This window comes from Morchella importuna (genome assembly GCF_003444635.1).
Source record: "Morchella importuna strain M04M26 chromosome Unknown Morimp01GS028, whole genome shotgun sequence".
Classification (NCBI taxonomy): domain Eukaryota; kingdom Fungi; phylum Ascomycota; class Pezizomycetes; order Pezizales; family Morchellaceae; genus Morchella; species Morchella importuna.
Genome location: NW_025763425.1, coordinates 587,982 through 600,167, shown reverse-complemented (window position 1 = coordinate 600,167; position 12,186 = coordinate 587,982). Strand labels below are relative to the sequence as shown.

The following is a 12,186-nucleotide window of genomic DNA, read 5'->3' as shown; positions in this document are numbered from 1 at the left end:
CTTCTCAGTCCCCAAAACCGAACTCATGCACTGGCGTACCCCCAAAGACAAGGGGCCGATCTGCACACTCCCCATCACTCTCGATAACCAGATCTTCCACCCAGGCCATCAAGTCAGATGGGTCGGATTCTGGCTATCCCCAAACTTCAACCCAAACACCCACTTTATCCGCCGCCTAGCCTCCGCCCAAGCCAGCTTCGGGATCCTCCAGAGATTCTCCTCCCCTGGCAAAGGCCTCTCCTCATCCAACTGCAGGAAAATCGCCCTGCTTGCCATCCGCCCAATGCTCACATACGGCGCATCCGTCCTAACACCCACCAGCTCCATTAAGGCAATGAATAAATTCTGGAACTCAGTCCTCAGATGGGCCACCGGCTGCTTCAGGGCAACCAACCAACGCGTCCTCTGGGCCGAGGCACACTGCCCCCCACTCATCAACTACATCCACTACCTGAAAACAAAGTTCGCAATCCGCGTCCTTCTCGCCCACCCCCTCAACAATCCAGTGACAGGGCGCTGCCACCCCTCCTTCCCCACACTGACCCCCGACAGGGTCCCCTCCCACACAACCCTCCTCCGCGGCCGCCCCAACCCACCTAAGAAGTGGAACTCCACGGCAACAAAGGGAGTGGCCCACCTCCCCATCGAACATCTTTGCCACCTCCTCCAACATCCAGTCACAAGAGGAACAGATCACAAACTCCTCCCAAAGCTAGCAAAACAACAAATGCTAGACAATTGGGCACACGACTTCCCAACACCCCCCTACTACTCCTTCCCCCTCACCACAAGCCCTGAACCCTTCATGGACTTACATAAATTCACGGCTACTCGAATCCACCAAATGAGAGCCCAAAAAAGCTACCTCAGAGGCCACAAATCTTGGCTCAACCTCCACCTCTCCGAAAAGTGCGACAGATGCGGCGAAGCCCCTGAAACCACCGAACACGCCATCCTCCTCTGCCGAGCGAAAGCAACCCAACGCGCCCAACTCCTCCCAGGAATCAAAACCCTCGAGGAGATCTGGAGTGACCACACCAACACGCTAGCTCTAGGAGCCTTCATCACCGCCACCAAAACGAACTTCCCCAGAAAGGAACACATCTCCCCCCTCCTTTCCGGATCTGAGACATCAAGTGCCCTCAGCTCTCCCCCCTCCACCACCTAGCCACTGCAAAAGCCAACCCAAATCAGGGCACTCCACACCCACAAAAGACCCTCAAGGGGCAACAGGTTATTTGAAACCAGCAGGAAGATTTCTTATGTCGGATATGGGCCGCCAAAGCGTCAGTTTTTCCTTGCAGTCACTAAGTCAGTTTGTTAGTTTGTTTTGCGTCCTGCTTTTCTCATTGTTTTCCTTTGTTCATCTGGGGTCGTGAATTTCAGTTTCTAAGTCGGGGAGAGGTATTTTTATGCCATAGTCTAAGACTGCATGCAGAGTTTTGTACCTAGAATCAATTAAAACTACATGATATAAAAAAAAAAAAAAAAAAAAAGTCACCATCAATAACGGTATGGAAGCACCATGCAAATATGCGTGCCGCTAAAAAGTCTTCGAAAACACACCGCTTTTATCCTTTCATACGTATATACGAGTATCTTGGGAAAATATCAACACGCGGAGAACTAATGACTTGTATATGTTGCCAGTCAAAAATGTGGAAATTAATATCGCTTCTCTCACATTATTTTATACGGAACGCAAAAAATGTCTCTAGACTATTCCGTACGGTGCATTCCACACGTGTACAGAAAACCGCTGATAAGTCTTTTCTCGCACAGGCTTACACAAAACCAAATCGACTCAAATTAATCATCAAGGAGGAAGAAGGGTACCGACTCTCTCAATTTCAACATATAACATGTATGATTCCGGACTTGCCTCTCAGCGTTTAGCCATGTATGGCAGATACATGTAGCCAGTCATTCAAACATCCTTGACACGTACACGGTAATATACAAGGCGCACTTGATCTAGAGCGAACCATGATTCTGATAGCTGAAAAGATCAAATCGCAGAAACGCCCCCTCCTTGACGCTCTCGCACCTACATACATACAAGTACCTACATACTAACCTATGTCAGTAGGTACAAAGTAGAGTACCTAAGACCCTGCATATAAAAAATAGCGAAGCTGAATGGGTCTGATACACGTGCCAATCATGTTACATATTTTTTTTTGAATCCACAGTCGTGGGCCATGCATGCAAATCACTAGCTCCAGTAAGTACCTTGGTTAACTCGACATACACTGGATCATGCACTTCAGCGAGCTGCCAACCTGTTCCTGGCCCGGCCTTTGATTGGACTAGCGTACTCGGCAAAGATGTCATGCTCTTGTATTCCGGGTTAATGACACTCGGAGTGAAAGCTCTGCTCGGGCCACACGAGTCCTCGGGCCAGACTAAGGCCCGTTGATGCTTCATTCGATATCCGTCATGCCAGTGCACCGCTTCACACCAGACAAAAAAAGAGACCTTATTATCACTTAAGACAATACTGTATCTTCGCCGAATCAACAGTCCCAAAGCTGAAAACCCCCGGCCCGCGCACATATTTTCTCGCCAGCTGATACCATGCGTCCCGACCCAATAATTAAACACGATCATGATAACCAGCACAGCCTCAAGACCGATGGGTATGGACGAATCTCTGACTAAACTTATCAAATATTACAATTCAGGGTAGCGATGAAACACATTGTTCATTCCTCAATTACACAAAGCCTTTATAAAATTATGCCCTTGCATGGCATGCGCATCTAGAACATTGCATTTAATTACAATCGAGCTGCAGGGAGAAAATTTTCAAGACAAACGGAGATTAAATGTCCGAAAATCTTGTTTTCGTACCTACATGCCGTGTAAATTTTTGAGGTATGACGTGTCAACTACCCTTCTGAGTGGAGCTGTCGTTGTACTCTACTCGCGTCTAGAATAAAGAACCAGAACATGCAAATGCCTAGTTTGTATGGCAGCTCAGCGCCACTCCAGACAAATAATCCCTGCTTTCTCACTTGCATGTTCTGGTTCTTTTTCCCTGACGCGAGTATGTCGGTAGATGCATGCATGCATATCGACGGAAGACTCTAAAACTCATGTAGCGGTGATGCATGATATGCCATGTTAACGTTCGAATCTCTCTAACTTATGCAGGTACATACTAGCTAGTATCGTGGGACTTCAGAGCAACATCGACATAGTTATCTGGTATTACCAGGCAGTGGAAAGAGTACAATTGAACATTAAAACTGTTATACTTACCGTCTGAAATATGTAGGTATTCACATACAGATCTATTTTACCATTGTACAAGCTGAGAAGTTAACTTCTCAGTCTAGAAGCACCATACAGCTGTACTGTATCACCCGTAAAACGTGCCTAGGGGTAGAAGAAACAGATATACACCTACATGATGATGCATTGCTGGCACCTCAAGACACTTGGATTGCGCCTGTTGTCGGTGGTTCTCGAAATCTGAATGCATAAATTGAGGTGGCTCTGTATTATGGAAGTTTCCGCAATATGTCCAACTTAGAATGTTCTGCAGAAAATCACGAACTTGCAGATTATGTTCTCTGTACTACATGATCAGGATTTTTGCTCCAGCGGTTGGTTAGAAATTGAGATTAGCCTTAGATACTGCCTTTAATGGCTAGCTTTTGATCAAATTCACAGTTTGCGAGTTTAAGTGTAGTTAATTCTAGAAGTCCTATCTGTATGCTGGAGGGTATAGACCCCTGATAGGCAAGGCAGAGACCGAGTCAAATTTCACACTTTGAACGAGAACGGATTCACAGTGGTTCTAGATCTGTGGGCTGGTGGCCCTCAGATCGGGTGGGGTAGCTAGGTAGGTACTCCATACCAGTGTACTCGCGACTAGCAACAAGAACCCGAAAATGCACGTCCTAATCTGCAATTTCCATTGGAGTAGAAGTCAAAAATACACCAAAGACTTGCAGCTGCATATTCGGGTTCTTGTTGCTGGTCGCGAGTACTGTGCTTCTGGATTGAAATGTCAATTAGGGCTGCACCCCGCAGTGAAATAAAAAAGGAAGGGAAAAAAAGGATTTACTTTTTCACTTTTTTCACTTTTTTCTTCTTTTTCTTCTAGCTGACAGTGACGATGGTGCTGAGTTAATAGAAACAAAGTTCTCAATGAGAAGGCATATCCAAGGTGAAACTAGCGTCTGAAACGTGTCTCAACTTCTGCAGTCATCCACGAAGTTAAAGTCGGAACAATTTGTGTGCGCAGAAACCTGTGAGCATAGTAGTCGTAGCGGCGCGCGAACCATAGCCAGCTGTTCGTAGAAGTACATGTTGTTGTTGCGTGCGCAGTAGATAAGCGTACCACGCGAAACATCGTACACACCGTGAGAAGTGGGTCGCAGGGAGTGCTAGTAGGAAAATTCGAGTTGTGGCTGTCTGTCCGCCGTTTTCTGCCTTGACGTGTAGATACAGTATGCATCCTGTTCGATCATGAGCGTCACATATGTAACGCAGTGAAGGTCGGGAAATAGAGGAAAGTCACTTGTAGGTACATGTCTGCAGGGGGTGGATAGATGTATGTACGTACATGTAGGTACTAAACGGGGTGTTGATCATGAACAGAGTCTAGACAAGATCTCGGGAGCGACGGCTCAACTTGAAATTCTGGAATACACCAGGCAGTAGGGGGAGATAAACACTTATGGAATTCGTGTAGATGGAGCATGAGGTGGACACCAATCTTAAGCTTGCATTGCTGTCTATGGTTGCCTTGAGGTAGCTGTGGTCTATTTAGCCGGTACGCGGTGGAATCGAACAGTTATATACAGTATTGTATGCTTCTAAATAATGAAACTCAGCACAAATTATTGTTCTTCCATTGATACAAATACTTATCTTTCTCGAAGAATGATTTCGTCAGTCTCTCGGTGAAAACAATTGATACATTGTTACAGATGTTTACCGCAGAATTCTGTATAATTTGAGATACATCATTTTCTATACTTTGTTTTTCTGTTTCTGTTTTACTGTGTTGTCTTTGGCGACTCGGAGTGATACCTCACATGTTCGATTTATCCGCGCCTGTATCATGGCATATGTGTAGCCAAATAGATAGAGTATCAACAATGTTACCCCGCTCTAGCTCTGTTGTAATTAATGTATAAATGGAGTGAAGAGTAGTATTTCTGCCTACATACATGTATTCCTCAACCACGTCTTGGCTATTCCGAAATACCTGTTGCTCTTCCAATTCTGCCCTGCTGGGTATCAATATCATCTGCTGCATTTGTTTATCTTAATCGCCTCTACTTCCTGAAAAGCCTTGGGCATCGCAAAATCCTCCGACTGCATCCACCGATTACCCCCCCAGTCAGCTAGCTGTCCACTCTCCCAACTCTACCAAATAGCTCATGATCCGCAATATGCCAGCCATCCAGACCCGCAACCTACAGCTTGAATAGCACACATATATATTGTAAGGGGGTAGCAAATATGTCGGCCAATATTACAATCCGTTCGGAATATTCTTTCTGCCTTGCATTTACACCCGCTATTGCATACGTACGTTTCGTGTCAGTCTTCACCTATCTTCTACCTGGCTCGACAGCTTAGATGAGGACTGACCATGATAAAGTACCGATCGAATAGGTCATGTAGGGGCTACTGTATTGCGGGGTCCATCGGCTCACCCACCCACTCACCAGTTGAGCATACACCGTCCTCACTCCCCCCTCCCCCGCGCTTTTGCCATGTACGGCGCATTCTTGAGCTTAACTGCTATTCTGCTCATTATCTGAAACTGGATTTAGTTACTGGTCTTCCATAATCTCTAACAGGGTCGATCGGGTGTTTCTCCTTAGAGAATAGGGAGTACTTGGTACAACATTCACATTTACACACAGAGGAGTCCGCCTGCTGACAGCGCCGGCCAAAGACATTATACATATTTACATACTGCAGGTAGAATTTCTTCCCACCAGCATTGCCACCACGTGCATGTCGAGACCTGGAGTGTCCACTGTCTGCACCAAGTCAAGTCCATGGATCCAATAAGAGAGCATTGAGATATCTTGTGATGGAATTGCTGCGGACATGCATGGGTTATTAGGCCAATCCACTGTGATCGTGCCTTTCTGAGCATGAGCACGAGGCGAACGAGTGCAGCTCAAAACGACGTTCGTCATTGTCTAGGCTACCCGATTGCTGAGGGGGTGTGGTGCCCGTTCACTGTATTCTCATATGTCTAGGTACGTACCACCAATGGTCAAAAGGTTGGGAACCCACTCTGATAGATAAAGGACCACATATCCGGCCCCTTTGAGTTCTCGTCCCCCACCCTAACCGCACAGTATAGTCTCCTCTTACGCTAGCCATACTTGAATCTCTTCATTCCAGGCTACGACTATCATCTAAAACAAATTCGCAATCGTCAGTGCTCATATCTGGTTAAGCTTCCCACAACAAAACTTTTATACCCTCCGGCAACTCACCGGCACATTCTCCGTTTCCATCTCACAAGCGTCCCTCTCTCCTCCTCCAACATGACTGTACACCCGCACTCAGCCACACCATCTTCAACCAGACATGTTATCCTTGAGATTAGAAGGTACTTTCGAATCTCCAGCCCAGTTTGCTTTTCTTCTGATAACATTGCCACAATCACCACGTTTCCTGCTTACTGACCTGTACCAGCAGTTACTCTCGCCCCTCCCCGAGACCGGACACAAACAGTATGGGTGTGGATACAGTGCGTCTTTCCCCGTGCCATCAATGAATGTAACTATTACTGACTTGATTCATAACAAGGCTCCCATGAGACAATCATCCAACATCTTGTCTACAGGCGCAAGCGCTTCACCCTGTCGCGATACCACGAGAGAGGATCAACCGCAGAGTACTACCAAGAAAAGGTCTTCCGCTCGACCATCTAAGACCAAGGGTTGCTGCGAACCCAACTCGCACAAGTGCCCGAAATGCTCCCCAAATTATCGAGTGGAAAAGAATTATCGCAATCAAAGCCAGTCGACTTTGAATCAATTTGATAACTCACGATCCCTACCCACTTCCGAAGACGCTGTACCTAGATCTCTCTTGGCTTGGTATTCATCGATTCGCAGTAGCCAGCAACAGTATTCTCTTGAGAGGTTTCATCTGGAGGATGGAGCCTCATGTATCGTGGCTCTTGGGAGTGGTCAGTTGAATATCTCCCAACCACGCTGCTACTCGGCCATGGCCATGGTCGACAATCTCTTTCCCTAAGAAATTTTGAATTGGGTTAGGAGTCGATAAAACTCCCCCCCCCCCCCCCCAGACATGGCTCGAGCCTTCTTTCTCCCTCTTTCTTTTTTAGTTTACTTTAATTCCTGTTTTTTTATATTATCATTATCTCTTCCAGCCGGTTCACGAGACTTTCTCTCTCTCTTTCTCTTTTGTCTGGAACTTTGTGGGATTTTGGATTGGACAGGCTAGTATCTGGATACGGAGGCCCAAAAGTTTGGCGTTTAGCGGCAGCGATTTCATATATATTCGGTATTTTGTCAAATAGATTTCAATATAATCATAAACCTGATCATTATCATATTATTAGCGGGGACCTCATTAAATGGTTGATCAAGAAGGTATAATCCTTTCCGGTTCAATTGTTAGAGTGTTTTAATCCCCATATTTCGGCCATATTTCGGCCATATTTCTGCTGTATAGCTATGTAGCTATGTGCGCCACACCATTTTACGTAGAAATATGGCCGAATAATGGATTACTGGGATTCACTAAAACACTCTAGCGGCCACCCTGGCTCAATAGCGAATATATACTAACCGGCCTATGAAAAACAGTACTTACCTCTTTGCCTAAGCCGATCATCATTCTTCACTCTCTTTAATTTGCCATAGCTAGATTCACCATTGACCCAGATAGACAAAAAAACTATAGAGTTCCGAATGAATTTGTAATAGATAGATTAAACCTTCCTTTCACGGAGCCAAGATAAGAGGCTCTTCGATGATCGCAATTCGTGACAGCTGGCTCCAGTACACGTGCACAATATTTTTTGACGCCTTGTTCATGGAGTGGCTGCTGAGTGACTGCTGCCAGATTGGTGTCGGGAAACTTGGTGAAGAAGCGACGGAAGAATCTTGCAAACTTATAGTCCAGAGTGGCGAAGATTTTCCTCCCCGGCTCTAAGGGAGCGATTAATATTGAAGGGGCGATTAATACTGGAAATTAATCGTTAACAAAAAAAAATCCCGTCGCCACATGTACTAAATTCCCTCAGTTGTTGCTTGGTGAGCCACCTCCGACCATGCATCTTAATTGGCCAACAGGACCAGTGCCAAGATTATTATTATAGGCGAATCTGCCTTGTCGAACCACTTGGGCAAACCACAACATCGGATGTATCAGATATATATAGAGACAAACGAATCAATGATGCTCATCAAGAGAGATTGTGAGAGATGGCGAGATGCCCAAACGTTATCGGGGAGATGAGGACAACGCGGTGCCCCGGATTGAAACATACGAACATTAACGGGGATAACGGAAACCCGTTGATTACTAGGAAATTTTGGCATTAGTATTGAGGTAAAACTATTCTGTTTCCATGGTGTTCCGACGTCTGGATAGGGTTTACGCACGTACCTGGTGCAAGACGAGTTCTGCAGGTCTAAACTGCAAGGTCGGGCAATTAGAAATTTGTGTATTCTGGAGATACCTCGCTTTTGCATTTGCATAATGCGGTCCCAGATCACCGAGAGACCCGTGCCATTGAAATTCCGAGGTCAAAAGTAACGAAGTTTCATAACTAGTGCGTTCTCCACATACGAGCCAGGTGGGGGATACCTTTTCCATACCCCTTGAGTATATAAAGCATTGGATTTCCAAAAGTCAAGATCAAGCGGCCTGCGGAGTGGTCTATATCTTTCCCCAATGATGTGCATCTCTTTATCGACGACTCTGAGGGCTTCCAGCCCCAAGATCTAGGGTGCAAAGACTTTCGTTCCACATCGCCATCTATTTTTAATTCTAACGTTACTCGTCTCCCACCACCTTTGTGACCTACCATGCGTGCTTTCCCTTACCCTGGTTAATAATAGAGTCGTGTATCCTACCTATTCGCTTATTCCCGAATTCTTGAGTCAGGTGCAGCACACTTAATGTACGTACATTATGGTTCCTCGTGGCAGATCGATCGAATGGAGCGTAAAAGTAAAAAACACAACGGCTACACCATATGGACAGCTCCCTCGGTGATGGCTACAAAAAAGTAAATCTCAAGATGTTCCTGGCGAATCCGATATGCAGGGCAGATATATTAACCAATTATTCCTCGTGATTTCAAGTCTCCGTTTCAGATATATGTGTATACATGTATGCAGAACGATGTCATTAGTGAACTATTTCCCGGTTTAGTGCTACTCTCACCATGTATGATTGTGCATATATGTAGTTACTAATTCTTATCTTCTTATCTCCAGTCCTATAAAAATTAAGCAGACATGGTTTGCCCAAATATATGACCATATAAGTATGGTCTCAGAATTCTCAACTTAGATTGGACGCTGCTGCTTCCCGCTAGGTCACGTGTCTCCTGATGGTTCATATATTTCACGAGGAAGTTTTTACCGACTATGTAGAGCAGGCGAACCATACACAATAAAGGCTTGGGCACATGTATGTATATGTATATTATAGTTGTGTGTGGGGAGACATCGCCACATGTCTGCCCCTGCCAACCGCTACATCAACTGTCAACCAGAAGTCTCACCGAAACGTCATCTCATCTAGTCTTCTCGCCTTCTGTGCCTGACTTTCTCTCTTCACTTTCCTCCTTCTTTGACTGCTCTTCTAGATCTGGATCGAGGTAACCACTCAAATTAGCGATATATAGTCTACTCAAAAACAAAGATCTAGAGATGGAATGGACCCAGAAAACATCCGCACTTGCGGCCAGCGAGAAGAGCTTTGTGCTACTACGACGTGGCAGGTAGGAACGAACTTCTTGTATGGCTGTACCACAGGCAAATACCTAATTTGTTCAAGAATTCCGGATCCTATGGATACTGAGCTAGGTTCATGTGGGTTCACCAACATACGGCTATCGACGCGATCGCAATGGACGTGCAGAAAGCCTCTCGAAAATGAAGTGGGGAAGAACCTGTTGGGAAAAGCGGGTCATACTGCATGTGATTGTGGGCAGAGAGAGAGACGATTGGAGGTGGGGGCGGACCTGTCACTATTGGTGTATAAATTGGTCTCGCGTTCTTGGATATTCAGCCCTGCCGGCGGACGCCCCTGCAGCTTTGGCCTGTCAAGTGCGATCCCTGCTGTCATGAGTTGGGGGCGTCTAGCAATATAGGTACCTCTTATAAATTGCAACTAAATGTTTGGATACTTAGTTACTCATCTACTACATCCCCAGCAGGTGCGTTACTTTTCACCAGCAATGGCAGCCTGCAAGGATAGTCTCCCCCGCATGTACCTACAAAAAACGGGCGAGTGATAATCGATGACCTTGGTCCAATAAATTATGACAACGAACTGATGGCCATTACGTCATAACGCTCTTGTCATAACGCTCTTGTCAGCACTTGAAATTGAAAGTCGTTATCAATTATAAAATCCTTATAAGATCCTTACGTCTCGGAATATGCGTTGTACGTATGTGAATTATTTGTGTCAACTTTCTAATGGTGTATAATGGTAAGAGCTTATGGTCTTTGCATAGCCCCGGGACCGTTTGGTTTACGAAGCGCAACTACCATCACAAAATTTTGTTCGCAAAGCTGTAACAGAATCATGAGCATAACAGTTGAGTTTTGAACATCCAGGACGCTATGTTGGCACCGAACAAAACAAAAAACTATGAAGGCTGAAAAGGTCGTAACTTCTGACGTCGCTCATTAGCCGATCGATCGGGACGTTCTTTATGCTTTTTCAAAAGTGAACTTTGTAAAGGTTTGGGGACTCATGGCAAGTGTCATTCATTATGAGGGCCGCAAGTGCGCAGATGGTTCGGCGACGTGATTGGTTCGGGCTAGTTCCGAGCATCCATGCAGTCCGGTGATTGGTTGCGCACACACAAGGGTTTGCGTATACAAGGGTTTGCGTGCACAATCGCACGTTTTGAAAAAATTTCTTCTTCAGCTGTTTCTAATTAAGAGAACGCCAGATATGGTCCCTTCTAGTTGATTATTGCGACTCGGGGTATTCATGACCTAGCTATCTATCGGGAATGATCCTCGTACACGCTGAGCGGAGCTTAGAGGGGTAGTTAGTTTATTGAATATATCGTCAGGGGTGCACGGTGCGTCATGGTACCAAAAGCTGATCGGGATCCCGGCGGGATAAACAGAAAAAAGGGGGGATTCTAAAACGCCGAGGGTTTTAAGATAGAGCTATACGGTATTTTTGTTCTGCTACTGGGCCACGTAGGTTTAATTCCTAAATATCATCTCTTACTCATATAAAATTTCAAATCTCACCACCAGCAAATAATATTGAAGAGGTGAGAACCTTTCTCCCCTGGTACAGCATCACATCAACACATGTCACCTGTCAGATTATTAACAGTGTTTCGGAAGGCTAAATATTTTACTCGGGTTGCCCCCCTTCGGTAGTTTTCTGTTTAGAACTATGAAAGCTTACATATAGATCTGGATTGAGGGGTAACTGGTTTGAGGTTTCAACTTCATGATCAACCTCGATTTACTTTTTTTGACAGCACATATCAAAACATAGAGAAGCAGAAGCTTCTGTTTCTAGATTACTCTTTTAGATTTCTCATCTGGAGTGATCTTACAGGCGATCGTCTTCAGTTACCGAACGTTTTGCACCGTGCCCCCCCCCCCCCCCCCCGGGGCGGGGCGGAGCCTCCTATTCTGCCCCCCTCCAGTACTACCATCACTGCGACTACCATTACAGACATACAACTCCTCTGTGCAGTTCAATTCTCCGGGAATGGAGCTAATGTTATACCTATGGATCTTTACATGTCCTGTATATTCTTGACATGAGATGATGGGTTTGAGGAAACTCGGGATGTGTCTAGAGCCGGGATGTAATCAGTTCGGCCCGTTGTGTCTTCAAAACTCGATATGCCGAGCTCTCTACCCAGTGATTGACACATTCCATCACTGCCCCGTTCGTTTCAAGTTTTCGTAATGCAGGTTTACAGCAAATCTCATTACATTTCAATTA

The 12,186-nt window shown here is 45.6% G+C and overlaps 4 protein-coding genes across 4 annotated transcripts; 3 read left to right on the top strand and 1 right to left on the bottom strand.

The window, feature by feature from the left end:
• Nucleotides 1-5,481: 5,481 nt before the first annotated feature.
• LAJ45_08270 (uncharacterized protein) lies at nt 5,482-5,856 on the top strand (the record flags this gene model as incomplete). The annotated part of the gene is made up of 3 exons (XM_046117821.1): nt 5,482-5,561; nt 5,624-5,740; nt 5,799-5,856. The coding sequence occupies 3 exons, from the start codon at nt 5,482-5,484 to the stop codon at nt 5,854-5,856; spliced, it is 255 nt and encodes an 84-aa protein (XP_045969108.1).
• Nucleotides 5,857-6,530: 674 nt separating this feature from the next.
• LAJ45_08269 (uncharacterized protein) lies at nt 6,531-7,248 on the top strand (the record flags this gene model as incomplete). Its single annotated transcript, XM_046117820.1, has 3 exons — nt 6,531-6,595; nt 6,682-6,736; nt 6,796-7,248. The coding sequence occupies 3 exons, from the start codon at nt 6,531-6,533 to the stop codon at nt 7,246-7,248; spliced, it is 573 nt and encodes a 190-aa protein (XP_045969107.1).
• A 1,293-nt stretch (nt 7,249-8,541) lies between these two features.
• LAJ45_08268 (uncharacterized protein) lies at nt 8,542-8,838 on the bottom strand (the record flags this gene model as incomplete). Its single annotated transcript, XM_046117819.1, has 2 exons — nt 8,542-8,544; nt 8,629-8,838. The coding sequence occupies 2 exons, from the start codon at nt 8,836-8,838 to the stop codon at nt 8,542-8,544; spliced, it is 213 nt and encodes a 70-aa protein (XP_045969106.1).
• A 1,064-nt stretch (nt 8,839-9,902) lies between these two features.
• LAJ45_08267 (uncharacterized protein) lies at nt 9,903-10,452 on the top strand (the record flags this gene model as incomplete). The annotated part of the gene is made up of 4 exons (XM_046117818.1): nt 9,903-9,973; nt 10,030-10,204; nt 10,264-10,345; nt 10,412-10,452. The coding sequence occupies 4 exons, from the start codon at nt 9,903-9,905 to the stop codon at nt 10,450-10,452; spliced, it is 369 nt and encodes a 122-aa protein (XP_045969105.1).
• Nucleotides 10,453-12,186: the final 1,734 nt, after the last annotated feature.